General features: G+C 43.3%; 1 protein-coding gene across 1 annotated transcript in view; it reads left to right on the forward strand.

Moving 5' to 3' along the window:
- The first annotated feature begins 459 nt into the window (after positions 1–459).
- oga (O-GlcNAcase) overlaps positions 460–15911 on the forward strand; it is a 40845-nt gene continuing 25393 nt past the window's right edge. The window contains exons 1-6 of the mRNA XM_055646522.1: positions 460–908; positions 10117–10168; positions 10726–10823; positions 11689–11819; positions 12636–12807; positions 15220–15507. Coding sequence (XP_055502497.1) covers positions 632–908; positions 10117–10168; positions 10726–10823; positions 11689–11819; positions 12636–12807; positions 15220–15507 — 1018 coding nt within the window. The 5' untranslated portion in view covers positions 460–631. The remainder of the gene's footprint in view (positions 909–10116; positions 10169–10725; positions 10824–11688; positions 11820–12635; positions 12808–15219; positions 15508–15911) is intronic.

Raw genomic sequence — 15911 nt, forward strand, 5'->3', positions numbered from 1 at the left:
GGCGGTTCCCACGCCTGCGCAGTTGCTTCGCGTCAACCCCCAGCAGCCTCTACAATGTATTTCCCGGCAGTAAAACGGGAGTGCGCGCATTAGTGGATTAACCAATTATAATTTTGTAAGAATGAGTGCAAAGTGATAAAAAAATATGTAGGGTCTTGTGGCCGAGCGAGTCGCCGCGCGTGCGTACTGTGACGGGTGTGGCTGCCGTCGGCGGTACGCATGCGTGGCCGCGGGGAGGTGGTGACGGAGCTGCGCACGCGCTGTACGGCGGCCAGCAGCGCGCATGCGCGAGGGGCGGAGGGAACAGAGTGCCGGGCGGCCGTGCGCATGCGGGCGGGGCGTGTCGGCGGCGCAGGGCGGCCGTGCGCATGCGGGAGGGGCGCGGCCAGGCGGCACGCACGCGCGGGGCAGGGCGGCGGCGGGCAGTGCGCATGCGGGGAGGCGGGCCAGCGATCCCAGGGTGCTTCAGTGGACAACAAGGGACGGAAGCGAAGGATCGCACAGCCGCCCTGAGAGAAAAAAAAAACCCAGATAGAGAAGCAACCCGCTCCGTGTCAGAATCATTTTCGTGCGCGGCAGATCGGCAGTAGTCGGGGAACAGTGAGCCAGGCTCGCCGACCCTCCGGTCGCCATGGTGCAGACGGACAAAGTGCCCCCGGGCCCCCAGGACAGCGGCAGCAACAGCGGCGGAGGAGACTGCTCCCCGCCCGCACAACCCTCCCCTGCCCCCGTCCCCGCGGCCGATGTTGGCCTCCCCGTCCCGCCCGGCGACCCCCCGGCCACGGCCGAGCCCGCCGCCACCGACGCCCCCGATCCCACCCTCGCCTACGGCGGCCTCGACAATCGGCCGGCGCCGCCTCGCACCGACTCTTCCGGCGGCAAGAAGTTTCTGTGCGGCGTCGTGGAAGGTAAATGAGTTAAACAGTGGCGAGCGCCTTTAAAATACCCACGTCCCGATCGGCGGCGGGGGTGTAACATGTATTCCATTAACGATGCACCATGCAGGCGGCACAGTCTTCCTCGGTGTGGAAAGCGCGGCTTGTTTGTCCCTCTGGCTCCTTCCTGCCGCCGCGGGAGGGGCGACGTTGCTTCTGAAGTCATAACATCCTCTAATTCTATCTCTCCCGTGAATAACAACGTGCACCTGGGACGTCCGACGGTGTAGAATTGTTATTGTCACCTGTACGGACTGCAGTAATAAGCTTTGCCTTCCAATTAAAGATAATGCTAGACGCAAGGAATGTGTGGCAGCACAGTGACGCAGCGGTAGTTGTTGCCTCGTAGCACCAGAGATCCGGTTTCCATTCTGACCACGGGTGTTGTCTGAACGGGGTTTGTACAAACACAAAATGCTGGAGTAACCCAGCGGGATAGACAACATCTTGAGGGAAAGAATGGCTGACGTTTTGGGTCGAGACCCTTCAGACAGAGTCAGGAGAGAGGGCGACCAGAGATATAGATGGATAAGGTGTGAAAACGAAAGATCAAAGCAGATGGTGATCAAGGAAATGTAGAATGGTTCATTGTTGGCCATGGGGAAGGTGACAAAGGGGGCATATAATCAGGTGGACAGCGGAACTAGTACTTATTGGTGTCATAAGGTCCTAAGTGATAGTAGAATCAGGCCATTCGGCCCATCAAGTCTAATCCACCATACAATCTTGACTGATCTATCCCTCCCTTCACCCCATAACCTCTGATACCTGTACTAATTAGGGATGGATTAACTCGCATCTGCAATTCCTTCCAACACACACATTTGTAGGTTAATTGGCTTCTGTAAATTTTCCCATAGTATAGGATAGAACAAGTGTCCAGTGTGATCACTGGTCAGTGCTGACACGGTTGGCCGATAGGCCTGTTTCCGAGCTATATCTCTAAAGTCTGAAGGAACTGCTGCTGCCGGCTTACAAAGACGAGGTGTATGAGTAACTCAACTGGTCGGGTCGCATCTCGGGTGAAGCAGCCTTCTTCGTAAATATAAGCAAGCTAAACTCAAGTACAATAATAGGTAGAGCAAAGAGAACTATAGAGAGCAAAATATAGTTTCTCAGCATTGTAGTCTAACGGTTCCAAAGACCAATGTCCGCAAAGGGGTTGAGGTGAATCTTGACAGTACCCTAGCTTTTGGAAGGACTGATCAGAAACCTAATAATGAAGGGGAAGTAGCTATTCCTGAGTCTGGCGGTGCACGCTTTCAAACTCCTGTATCTTCTGCCGAACGGGGTTGGGATGTAAGGTGGTGGGGTTGTTAATGCTTGTTTTGGGGACTAGCTCCCTTCAGTTTTCTCTTCAGCATATAAATGGCATGCTCAATTGGGTTCAGATCGGGTGATTGACTTGGCCACTCAAGAGTTGACCATTTTTTAGCTTTGAAAAACTTCTTTGCTGCTTTAGCAGTATGTTTGGGATCATTGTATTGCTGTAGAATGAACCGCCGGCCAATTAGTTTGGACGTATTTGTTTGAACTTGAACAGATAGGATGTGTCTATACACTTCGGAATTCATTATGCTACTACCATCAGCATTTGTATCATCAATTAAGATAAGTGAGCCAGTTCCTTCAGCAACCATACATGCCCAGGCCATAATACTCCCACCACCGTGTTTCACAGATGAGGTGGTATGCTTTGGATCTTGGGCAGTTCCTTCTCCTCCATACTTTGCTCTTGCCATCACTCTGATATGTCAATCTTCATCTTATCTGTCCACAAGACCTTTTCCCAGAACTGTGGTTGCTCTTTTAAGTACTTCTTGGTAAACTCTAATCTGACCATCCTGTGGTTGGCATCTTGCAGCGTACTGCTGTATTTCTGTTCATGAAGTCTTCTGCGGACAGTGGTCATTGACAAATCCATATCTGACTCCTGAAGAGTGTTTCTGATCTGTCGGACAGGTGTTTGGGAATTTTTCTTTATTATAGAGAGAATTCTTCTGTCATCAGCTGTGTAGGTCTTCCTTGGCCTGCCAGTCCCTTTGCGATTAGTAAACTATAACCAGTGGTCTCTTTCTTAATGATGTTCCAAGCAGTTGATTTTGGTAAGCCTAAGGTTTGGCTAATGTCTCTTAACAGTTATTCTTGTTTCTCAGTCTCATAGTGGCTTCCTTGACTTTCATTGGCACAACTCTGGTCCTCATGCTGACAAACTGCAATGACATTTCCAAAGGTGATTAAAAGACTGGAGGAAAGACTAGGTGCTGAGAGCTCTCTTGCACCTGCATTAAGGAGGCAATTAAACACACCTGAGCAATTACAAACACCTATGAAGTCCCATGTGTTCCAAACATAATGGTGCCCTGAAATGGGGGAACTATGTATAAATCATGGTGAAACCAAAATGTTTAAAAATGGCCATTAATAAAGTCTGACAATGTGTACTTTAACATGTGATTTTTCCTATTACAAATCTGAAATTGTGGAGTACAGAGGGAAATAAATAAATGACAGGTCTTTGTCCCAAACATTATGGAGGACACTGTAAATTTATTGGGGAATGGGGTTAGGAATTTGGATGGTAACTGGCTGAAACAATGATTCTCCATATGGCCATTTTGATCTAATCCTGATGTTAAAACACCCATCACACCATGGCTCCTTTCAACAAGATCCCTAATGTATCTGTTTTACTTGATTATTTTAAAGCCTTAGTGTAAAATTAAACACTGTCTAAAGTTGACATTTTGATCATTTGCAGAATGCTAGGTAGAAATAGTGGTGCCTTTCCTCCTCCTTGGCGCTGTTGAATTAAACCTACTGACACAGTATTACCATGCCTGTGAAATCTGCTTAAACTGTTCCAGTCTCTTGCAACAGCTGACAGCTTGCTATTTGGTTCGCTGCCACATTCCTTTTGTATTGTATTGTATTGTATATCTTTATTGTCATTTCCTGAGTATTCACATACCCAGAGGAAACAAAAAAACGTTGCTCAACCAGTGTCCATTCAGTGTGCATTAAAAATAAATAGAAATAAAAATACATATATCATGAACAAATTTAACACTCTACTAAACATTCAACAGGCGTTCCGATCGGCAGCGGCACAACAGTGGCTCTGCTGCAGTGTGTCCAGGTTGGTGGTTGGTGCGCGATACTTTGGCAGGGGGCAAAGTCCGTTTAGCAGTCTTATAGCCTGTGGGAAGAAGCTGAGGAGCATCCTGCTGGTTTTGCAGCTAATGCTCCTGTACCTCTTCCCAGATGGCAGGATGGAGAATATGTGATGCGATGGGTGGTTCACTTTAAGAATAGAATCAAGAATTATCCCTTTGTCTCCCCTGCATTCAGACGTGTAAGGTAAATTCTGTGTAGCTGAACAAAGGGAATTGTGGGTAAGACAATCATGGTATTGTCTGCATCCCCTAATTTGTTTGTCCAAGTTGTCTAGTAATTATTTTTTTCGGGTCTCTCTTTGCTAAACCCAGTTGTGGATATTCCATTTTATGTTGCAGAATAAAAACAAAGTACGTACTTGTGATGTGGTTGCCTGTGCCACAGATTTGCCTTTGTACATTAAGAAGGCAAAATGAATGAACTGCATTTACAAGCTAATGCTCTGGTAATATTGCCTGACGGGTGAGAGGGAGTACTGGCCAACAATATTTTGCGTCATACAGTGCCAAAATAGATCCCTCGACCCAACTTGTCAATGCCAACAAAATATGTAATCTAAGCTCTAGTTGCATTTGGCCCATATATCGATAAATCTTTCCTGCCCATGTTCCTGGCCAAATATCTTTTAAACATTATAATTTGTACTTCTAAAGCTTCCTCTTGCAGGTAATTATTTGTGCCCTTCTGTGTTGGAAAGTTGCCACCTTGGGTCGCTATTAAGTCTCTATTCTCGTATCTTGAAGCTGTCCTCTAGTCTCAGATTCTCTAGAGCTGGAAAAAGAACAGTGACCATACACATTATAAAGGGGGAGAAATCCTAGCCTCTCCAACCCTTTGTAACTCAAGTCCTCCGATCCCAACAACATCCTCGTGAACTTTTTTTGCACTCCTGATCTTGGTGCCCTGACTGATGAAAGCAAGCCATGCCAAACAGTCTTCACCACCCTGAGGACCCGTGTCGCCAAGTTCAGAGAACTATGTACTTGTACTCCTGGGTCTCTCTGTTCTACAACATTCTCCAGAGTCCTATCATTTACTGTGCAAATCCTGTCCTGGTTTAACTTACCAAATTGTGACATCTCACACTTGTCCGAGAAACGTTCCATCTGCCATTCCTTGGCCCACTATCACAGAATGATTGCAAAGGGCTGGCTTTGTTTACGATGCAGGGATGCATCCCATCTTTATTATCAGTGTTATTTCCTGCTCCTCACAAATCTGTTAATGTGGCCAGAGATGACTTGCACGGTTGTATTTCATTCCCACCTTGTTGATGTCCCTGTTCTGCTGACATTGACAAGAATGGTAGTTTAGCACTGAATGAAAAGTCAATTTTGAAAATTACATTTGTAAGAAATACTAATTGTTTGAAAATGGTATCCACTAAGACGTTTTGACTAACTAACTGTGGGTCACAAAATGGGAAGTGAAATGGCCTGATTAGATGGCATGATATCCTCCAAGACATTCTGTTCCCTATTGGAATCATTGTGACACCTGTTCTCTAATAACATTGGGCACTCATATGGGCAGCATTTTGTTTCCTTTCAATCCAGTATATAGTCTTAATCAACTGTTTTAATTACCCCCAGGACCCTATTTTGTTGAGGCTTATTAATCTTTGAGGGTTATGTATAATCTCCCGTGTCTACCTATTCTCGGTTTTGCTTTCTTGAGGATGGTTTGAATAAACTCAGTGAACTCGCATTCAGTGTAGGAAAGAACTGCAGATGCTGTTTTAAATCGAATGTAGACACAAAATGCTGGAGTAACTCAGGCAGCATCTCGGGAGAGAAGGAATGGGTGACGTTTTGGGTCTAGACCGTCATCAGTTTAAACCAGCATCTACAGTTCCTTCTTACACGGTCCATGACATCCATTGGTCTGTCAAAACGGGTAATCCAGGAAGGCTCTGGAACAAAGGGTGCTGGAAAAGAAATCTAAACTGGGGTGCTGGTGCGTACATCAGTTTGCAATGAAATTCCTTGCTCGCGTGAAGCTCAGAGTAAACAGCTGATTGTAATGATGGACACAACAATAAATTCAACACATGCAAAAGTGCAGAATGGTGCAAAGAAACCCTGCAATAAAGACGAACCAAATGAGGTAGAGTCAAGAGTAAGAGTACGTGACAGCAGCTCCATGATGGTGGATGTGAAAGAGGTGATTGGTTCAGAAGTCCGAGAGCAACCGGAAAGCTGTTCCAGAATCTGGGCATCTAAGCCTTCTAGTTCCTGTATCTTCTCCCAGAAGGTAGAACTGACAAATGGCCAGAATTGCAGGCATCCTTAATGGCCCAGTCTTGCTGATGCATTGCACCGTGAAGATGGACTGGATGGAAGGAAGTGACGAACCTGTGATGGACTGGGTTGTGTCCACCACTCTGTAGACTCGGGCAGTCAAGACCAGTGCAGTTGCCATACACGGCTGAAATGCATTCCATCAGAATATTTTCAATAAAAGTCCTGGCAGTCATCTCTATATTAATTACCAATCTCAACACCATGAAACAGCTAAGGTAGAGACAAAATGCTGGAGTAACTCAGCGGGACATGCAGCATCTCTGGAGAGAAGGAATGAGTGACGTTTCGGGTCGAGACCCTTCTTCAGACTGAAGGGTCTCGAGTCTCGACCTAAAACGTCACCTATACGAAATTGGAGACATGGAGCTCCAGGAAGAGTGAAACGTTACTGGAATGGATCGCTTAGGCTTCCGGGGAGCTGAGATACTGGCCCGCAAGTCAGCCTCAGAACTCGGATATGGGAACAGATCCTCTGGCTGGGCCGGAGAGTGGATACGAAAATGTAGTAACATGGAACTACTTGACTGGGTGATTGACGGTCTATGTTTACTCAGTGGGCGGAAGGGCTTCTTTCCATGCTGTATCTTTCAATCAAACAATAACCACTAGTGTGGCTATTTTCTTACTAAATTAACCTAAATAGCCTTTGAACTTTCCTCTTGCCAGTCATGGAGTTTCAGCGCAGTTTGTTTTTATTTAGAGCGTGACCAGAAATGTGAGTTCAGACAGCAACCATCTGTCATAGGCTGCCTGAATGCAGGGGATGGGATCTGTACTCAGCAGATTGACATTGACTGTGGAGGATACTCTTTCATTTAGACCTCTCACTGCATGTAAATGTGCCAGTTCTATTTGGCAACGTGGGAGCATATTTGGTTTGATGTAATTGTGACTAGACATGATTAGTAAAGGAATCTGTTGCCGTGTTTTGTGCTTGGTTTCGAGATCACTAATTAGCAAACCAACTGTTTAGTTTCTGGCACTCTGCTAAGCATACAGTGGTGCCTACAATGCAAAGGGATCTCATTTGTCATCCTTCAATTGAAAAAAAATTGTGACAACATGCCTCATGCCAAAATGTTGGGATGCTATATATCTTTTCAGTGCATGCTTTAGGACTGTACAATATTTCTAATGTGTCTTCCTCTGCAGAGGCAAAACAACCGTGATGCCATTCAGCTGACAAAGGTTCCATTTAATGGATTTTTAAAAAAACACTTAATTTTCCAAGGGCAATTGAGGAAGGATAATATTTACATGCAATAATTTACGAGATACTTGCCCGATAAGTGCTTAATTGTAACCTTTTTCCTATTTATGGCAAAGGTCAAAGCATAAATATGTTCAGCATTGTATAAGGGCTGATTACTGGTGGATTGGAGCTGGTGATGTGGTAGTTTTGCTGTGAGGCTATTGGCTCTTGGGTTGCCCGGGCAACACTTGTTCTGCATCAAGGAATTTGGGAACAGCTGTTTGTGTGTAAATGGCTTGTGTGACCTGGGTTTAAAACAGCGTGCCGTGCGCACAAAGCCGGCTTCACCGCAGAATTTCCCAGTTTAGTGCCATGAAACCTTAACTATAACCAAGCACTTAACACCGCAACAGATTCCTTTACTAATTGTGTCTGTTTAAATGAGGGGGGGGGGGGCATATTGAAGGAGAACACAGTTGCAGAGCTGGGTGACCAACCTTTGCGGAGGGATGCAAAAGCAAGGAAAAGATTTGAATGTGTTTCGGGATGCGTTGGGAGGCACTGCAGATGCTGGTTTAAAACCAAAGACAGACACAAAAGGCTGGCATAACTCAGCGGGTCAGGCAGCATCTCTGGAGGGTTGGGACCCTTCTTCAGTGTTTTGCTGGGTACCAGAACGGTTCAACAAACACAGTGGTGATTAGTGAAAGACACAAAATGCTGAAGTACCTCTGGGATAGGCGGCATCTCCAGTGATGCTGCCTTTCCCACTGAGTTACTCCAGCATTTTGTGTCTATCTTTGGTTTAAATCAGCACCTGCAGCTCTTTCCTACACATGGTGATTTGTGAACTGGACATGGTATGAATTTAAAGATAGCGGTTTGGGTTAATAGGCTGCTAAATGTAGGGTGGAGGCTAGTTGTGAATGCAGTGAAATCAATTTGAGGTACAATTCAAGGTTTCAGTCCTGGCTTAATTGAAATAGGAGGTATAATTAATGTTTCAGATGAAAATGGGTGGATATTAATCACATTGGCGTCCTTTAAATAATTAATCTCTTCACCCCAGCAGTGATTTGGAGTCTCAATCCTTACATCCATCTTTCAAGCCATTCCTTTAATTCCCTTTGACTGGTCTAATGATTTTGAAAGAACCACATGTCAAATTGCAACTATCAGACTGTGTCATTACTGTTAGCATTAGGTGTCATAGGATGTTTTGACATAAATGGTGTACATCTCCCTGCTCCCCACTTTTATGTCACTGCTTTCTCAGTGCTTCATGTTCTGACACAAGTGTACTGTAATCTTCTGAGTCTTTAAAATATCAACCTACTTTCAGTGTTGGACACATTTTAGTGCCTTTCACAAGCAAACAACAAACTCCTGGAGATATTGTGCAGGTCAGGCAGAGTCTGGGCAGGGAAATGAGCACGAATAGGGATCCAGACCAGAAACATCTCCTATTCATTTCCCTCCATGATTGCCGACTGGCCTGCTACTCTCTTCTGTTTTTTTTTTTTTGCATTGGATTCCAGCATCTGCAGTCTATGATCATCTAAATGTTTTGTTCATGTTAATAATGACAACCAGAGGCCAAAGATGATGTTCAAAACTTCAAAACTTTTTTTTAAGACACTTATGTGGCAGATTTAATGTTTTGATTGCACCCCAGATAGTAGAGAACTTCTTCAGTACTTCAATGGAATGGTGTGAATTATACACTCCATCCACAAGAATTCTTGTTTGCAATTTTCAGAATTAATCAGTGCCTACACTAATATTTTACATGAAATAGACCTCACTTTTCTTCTTACTTTGAACAGCGACACAGCACAGACCAGAACTGTGTATAGTACTTTAAATATATGGCCCTAACATGACATCCCACCTCCTGTATGAATTATTTCGACTGATGAAAGCCAGCACTCCAAATGCCGTCTTCAGACTGTTTATCTGTGTCGGCACTTTCATGGAATTGTGTGCCCACACTACTCGGTGCCTCTGTTCCACAATACTCCCTACCACTTTCACTGTAGTTAGGAACCTGGTTTAACTTATCAAAATGCAACCCCTCATATTTATCTTGATTTAAACTCCATCTGCCATTCCTCAGCCCACTGGCCCAGTTGATCAAGATCCTGCTGTAATCTTAGATGGCCTCCTTTGTTATCCACTTTGCTGCTAATTTTAGTGTCTCGAAAGAATGTGTCCTTGGAAATGCCTCCTAATTCAAAGCTACAGGCAATACATATAATATAATAAAAAATAACTGCAGATGCTGGTTTATGCCATAGATAGACAGAGTACACACTGTCCTTACTAGCTTTATTAGACACATAGTCATGAATGAATAAAAATACATTTTATTGAATTGTAGTTTTGCTTGTATTTCATATTTAATACCATGTTATTATTTGCTTACCATCAAATCCTTTGGGCAGATATGTGAAATTTGTGCCATTTGCAGTATTTTATTTTTTTAATCTGTTCTTTTCCGATTTCCTAGGATTTTATGGGCGGCCCTGGAGCATGGAACAGAGAAGGGAGCTCTTCAGAAGGTGTGTTTCTGTAACTCATCTCGGGTGTATTTTGAAGTTGACGGTCTCTTCAAACTAAATCGGCAATCTCATGACTCGCTTTATTTATTAACCCTGCGTGAATCCACATACAGAGAAATTATAGTAACGTGAATTGTCACTGAGGAAAATGAACTTTCTTTTCACCTTTGAAAGTATTGATAACTAACCTACAGTCTACTGCCATTGGATCAAATTGAGATTCTAAAGCTGTTGTCTCCACTCTAGCTAGAAGTTATTCTCACTAATAACTTTTCTTTGTGGATTTTAATCTTCAATGTATGTTTTTTTTTCCTTTAATGTATGCTTGTATGTTTAATTTGGTTTGTAATGTTACAGATTTAACACTTTAGTTTTGAAGGAACTGTTATCAAATAGTTACGCGTGCTTCCTTTGAGGCTGATTTAGCCCTTTTTCTTCCTCTTCCAAATCTGGTCATCTGAACTGGTGTGTTCTAGTTTTATCTAAAACTCCAGCATTTTGGATACTTCAGTGCAGAGAGGCTTAATGTGCGTTTTTATTGTTACATTCTTCAACAGAATGCGTCGATGGGGATTGAACACATACCTATATGCACCAAAGGATGATTATAAGCACCGAATGTTCTGGCGAGAGATGTATTCTGTTGAAGAAGCAGGTGAGTCTCAGTTCCATTATTCCCTTTCTGTTAATGTTGCACAATTTAGTTCAGTTCAGAGGTGGAGCATGGAAACTGATTCCAAGCCAACCGTTGATCACCCGTTCACCTTAGTTCTATGTTATCCCACTTTTTCATCTGCTCCCTACAGCCATTAGGGGCAGTTTACAGAGGCCATTGTGCTTGCATGTCTCTGGGGTGTGAGAGGAAAGCGGAGCACGCGGAGGAAGCCCACGCAGTTACAGGGATAACGTGCCAATTCCATGCAGACAGCACCTGAGGTCGGGATCGAATCCGGGTTTCTGGTGCTGTTTATCCTATATGCGGATTTTCCTTTGATGGAGCTCCACCACTAGTTGAACACACTCAGTCCCGGGAAGAGGCATAGTGAAGTGTACGTTTCATGAGTCAAGAGTGTTTAATTGTCAGATGTCCTGACAACCGACCTGACATTCTTCCTTACTGTAGCATAGCAGGCCTTAAACAGGGTATACATAAATAATATATAACAGAAATTTTGTAAAGTCATAAATTCTGATGGTGTTTTGGGTCAGGACCTTTCTTCTGACTGAACAGTTTCTTATTTCGGCATCTTTCTGATGAATGGTCCTGACCTAAAATGTCTCTCTGTCCATTCCCTCCGCTGATACTGCCTGACCCGCTGTGTTCCTCCAGCACTTTGTTTTGCTCAAGATTCCATCGTCTGCAGTTTCTTATTTGTCGGTTCATTGGCCTTTTCAATGTCCTGTTGTACCAGCGGTGTGCTGTTGTCTGGGAGTTGTCCATTCCTTGGCTCTTAGATTGATTGTTTTCTTTAACATTTCTGCTGCAAAGCTTTTGTTTATTCATCTTTTTCCTGTTCCAGAGCAATTGATGCAGCTGATTACTGCAGCAAAAGAGCACAGTATTGAGTTTGTCTATGCCATATCACCTGGACTGGATATCACTTTCTCTAATCAGAAGGAGGTTGCAACTCTTAAACGAAAATTGGATCAGGTGAGTGTTTTTATGATATTTGTGGAAGTCATAATCAATTTTGTAACTCAACTTTTTCAATTGCCAACCAGGTGAATGGGGTTGGAACTGATTTTGCTATTGGAAGAATAACGTTAGGATGGAAAGGGTGCAGAAAAGATTTACGAGGTGCTGCCAGGATTTGAGAGCCTGACTTGGAGGGAGAGGTTAGGCAGGCTAGGTCTTGGAAACATAGGAAATAGGTGCAGGAGTAGGCCATTCGATCCTTCGAGCCAGCCATTTAATATGATCACGGCTTATCATCCAAAATCAGTACCACGTTCCTGTTTGCTCCCCATATCCCTTGATTCCCTTGGGGCTAAGAGCTATATTTAACTCTCTTGAATGCATCCAGTGAATTGACCAGTACCCTCAATACCATGTGCTCTAATTTTGCTAACTGCACTCTTGTGTGGGACCTTGTATAATGCATCTTATTAAGTTGTATGAAATCATGAGGGGAATAGATGTGGTGAATGTGCAGTCTCTTACCCAGAGTAGAGGAATCAATAACCAGAGGACCGTGGTTTAAAGAGAGGGGAAAGAGTTAAAAGGAACCCAAGGAGAAAAAGAGGATGGTGGGTACATAGAACGAGCTGCCATAGGAGGTAGTTGAGGGAGGTATTACAACAACATTTAAAAAGCATTTGGACAAGTACATGGATAGGAAAGGTTTAGAGGGATTTTGGCCAAATACAGGCAGCTGGGACTAATGTTGATGGGGCATCTTGGTCGGCTAGGGCAAGTTCGGCCAGGGGAGTCATTTCAGTTAATGAACACTATCTTCCTGTTTTACAGGTGTCACAGTTTGGTTGCAAGTCTTTTGCACTGTTATTTGATGACATTGACCACAACATGTGTCCAGCAGATAAAGAGGTCTTCAGCTCATTTGCGCATGCACAACTCTCAGTTACTAACGAGATTTATCAGTATCTGGAAGAGCCGGAACACTTTTTATTCTGTCCAACTGGTGAGTATGCAGAAATATTTCATACTGTAATGCAACCTGGGTATAAGGTTTCTGCTGCCCGGGAGTCTGTAATTATTCTTTTCCTCCTTGTATTTGATAGCTGCAAAGGTGTTCTTGACTCCAGGGCAAAGCCATACATTTTGAGGGTGCAGAATTGACTCTTTTGATTTAAAACTCTACAGAAACATTCTTTTATCAGATGCATTTATGTACTTGCTGATCTTTGAGTCGTAAGGCTGGTTATCTTTTCTGGTTATATAGCTGTAGAATTACCAAAGTAATTCTTTGAACTTTACTGTAATTTGCCTGTTGTTTAAAAGGAAGAAGTTCCAAAAAAGGTTTTTGTATAAATGAACAGTGCCCCCTCGTGAGATTTGTTTTAGTCATGTGTGAAGAAATTGTGTTTCCCAGTGTTCTATTTCACAATCGACTCTCGGCTCTGTGCAAATACAAAAATCTGACGTCCAGTAAAGTTAGTTCAAAGGCTTTGTGCTACCAAAGGGGTTCTGGGGCTGAAGTAGGAGTTGCTTTAAAATCAATGTCAAAAGTATATATGTCGAAACGAGTAACTGCAGATGCTGGTTTACAAAAAAAAAATCCCAAAGCACTGGAGTAACTTGAGTCAGACTGTAGTCTGAAGAAGGGTCCCAACCTGAAACGTCACCTCTCCATGTTATCCAGGGACCCACTGATTTACTACATCACTTTGTGTCTAAAATGTACTTATTTGTCACTTGTCTCTGCAATTTCAACATTTTCCAATGGATCTCTGTGGCAGTGGCCTTGTATGCAATGTATGCATACCTATTTATTAGTGTCAGTATTCCAAAGGAATGCTAACATCTTAATTGCCCTTAAATTGTGTTGTTTTTATTTAACCAGTATTGGGAAATGCAGTGCCCTTGGTGTTTATCAAAGCTAAAAAATGCTCAATTCTTGAGTGACCAAATCAATCACCCGATCTGAACCTAATTGAGCATGCCTTGTATATGCTGAAGAGAAAACTGAAGGGGACTAGCCCCCAAAACATGCATACGCTAAAGATGGCTGCAATACAGGCCTAGCAGAGCATCATCAGAGAAGACACCCAGCAACTGGTGATGTCCATGAATCACAGACTTCAAGCAGTCTTTGCATGCAAACTATGTGCAACAAAATACTAAACATGACTAATTTCATTTACATGATATTGCTGTGTCCCAAACATTATTGTGCCCTGAAATGGGGGGACTATGCATAAACACTGCTGTAATTTCTACATGGTGAAACCAGAATGTATAAAAATGGCCTTTAGTAAAATTTGTCAATGTGCACTTTAACATGTGATTTTTTTTTTACTATTACAAATCTCAAATTGTGGAGTACAGAGGCAAATAAACACATGATGGGTCTTTGTCCCAAACATTATGGAGGGCACTGTATTTCAAATTTATCTGTCTCCCCTTTTCCTCTTTTTGGGGCCAATATGCCTATCCCTGAAGACACATTTTGTACTGGTATTTTGTGAGTAGTTCACTCTATAACAGCGTTCTAATCCCCTGACAATTTTCTGTGGGGGGGAAAATGTTTTCTGCAAAATAATCTGAGTTTGAAACTTGACTTGAATTACTAAGCCCAGGGGTGCAGATTGAGATCTCTGGCTTCTATGCTTACTGAAAGAAAATTAACCTAATTCTGTGTTCCCCAACCCCTTGCATTGGAGTCTAGTTAAGGTTGAATTTGAATCTTTAATGTTTTAATTTAGTTATAAATATCAGTGCTGCAATGGTAGAGTTGCTGCCTCATGTCACCGGGGTCCTGGGTTTAACCCTGACTATAGTGCTGGCTGGCGTTTATACGTTCTTCCTGTGACTGCGTGAGTTTTCTCCAGTGCTCTGGTTTCCTCCCACATTCAGATTCAGGTTCGGATTCAATTTTAATTGTCATTGTCAGTGTACAGTACAGAGACAACGAAATGCATTTAGCATCTCCCTGGAAGAGCGACATAGCAAACGATTTGAATAAATAATAATAAGTGTCTGGGGGGGGGTGGTGATTGGCAGTGAGGTACGTTGTAGGTTAAGTTGAAGCTTTTCGACCTGTGAAATTGCCTTTGTGTGTACGTCCATGTGGGGTGAGTGAAAGTGGCGATGCTAACGTAGACTCAATGGAGGGGAGCTAGGGCAATACAAATGTTCCGATCGATGCAGTTGCCATACCATCGTGATGCAGTTGGTACACTCAGTGGACGGTAGAAGGGATCCGTGGGTTTCGAATGCTTTTGCACATACAAAGAGGCTCTAAACTTGCCTTTGTGTGTAAAATATAGATAAATCAATAACATTGTGGCTGTAATGTCAAGGTAATAAAAGTGCTTGATTGCAAACAGTAAATCGGGTAAAATGTGTGAGAAACTAACTGCTTCTTGATGTGTAGGTCCAAAAGTCGTGTCCAAAGATATCTCTGTGGATTCTATTGAAGAGGTCACCAAAATATTGAAGAGGTCTCCTCTCATCTGGGACAATCTACATGCCAATGATTACGATCAGAAGCGCCTCTTCCTTGGGCCGTACAAAGGGCGGTCAACTGAGCTCATTCCACGACTGAAAGGAGTATTAACGAACCCCAACTGTGAATTTGAAGGGAACTTTGTTGCCATTCACACGCTGGCTACCTGGTACAAATCCAACATGAATGGTGTGAGGAAGGATGTCGTAATGAGTAAGTAGACTGCATGAAACTCGGCTGCAGGCTTCATCTGACATTTGTGACTTTAGTATTGTTTCCAATATTGGTAGAGGTGCATTAAACATTTGGGTACAGTTGGTTGTAACCTCAGAAAACCCAATTGTTTTCTTTTATTTAACATTATTATAACATTAACTCAACATTAATTGGTGGTAATTATTTCCTCCACCTGTGGATGTATGATGACTTTGAAGATGAGGCTGAAATTGGCACCAATGTTTGTATTCAATGCCTGCTGTATGTACAGCTGAAGCTGTTGGGGGAAGTGCTGCTGTTGGTATTCTTGTGCATCAGAGTGTGAAGCTGGGATCTTGCTGTTCCTTACCACATTCCATAGGATTTCAGTCTTGTAACAAGTGACTATACTGTACTTTGTG

The sequence above is a fragment of the Leucoraja erinacea genome, chromosome 15 (genome assembly GCF_028641065.1).
Source record: "Leucoraja erinacea ecotype New England chromosome 15, Leri_hhj_1, whole genome shotgun sequence".
Lineage (NCBI taxonomy): Eukaryota > Metazoa > Chordata > Chondrichthyes > Rajiformes > Rajidae > Leucoraja > Leucoraja erinaceus.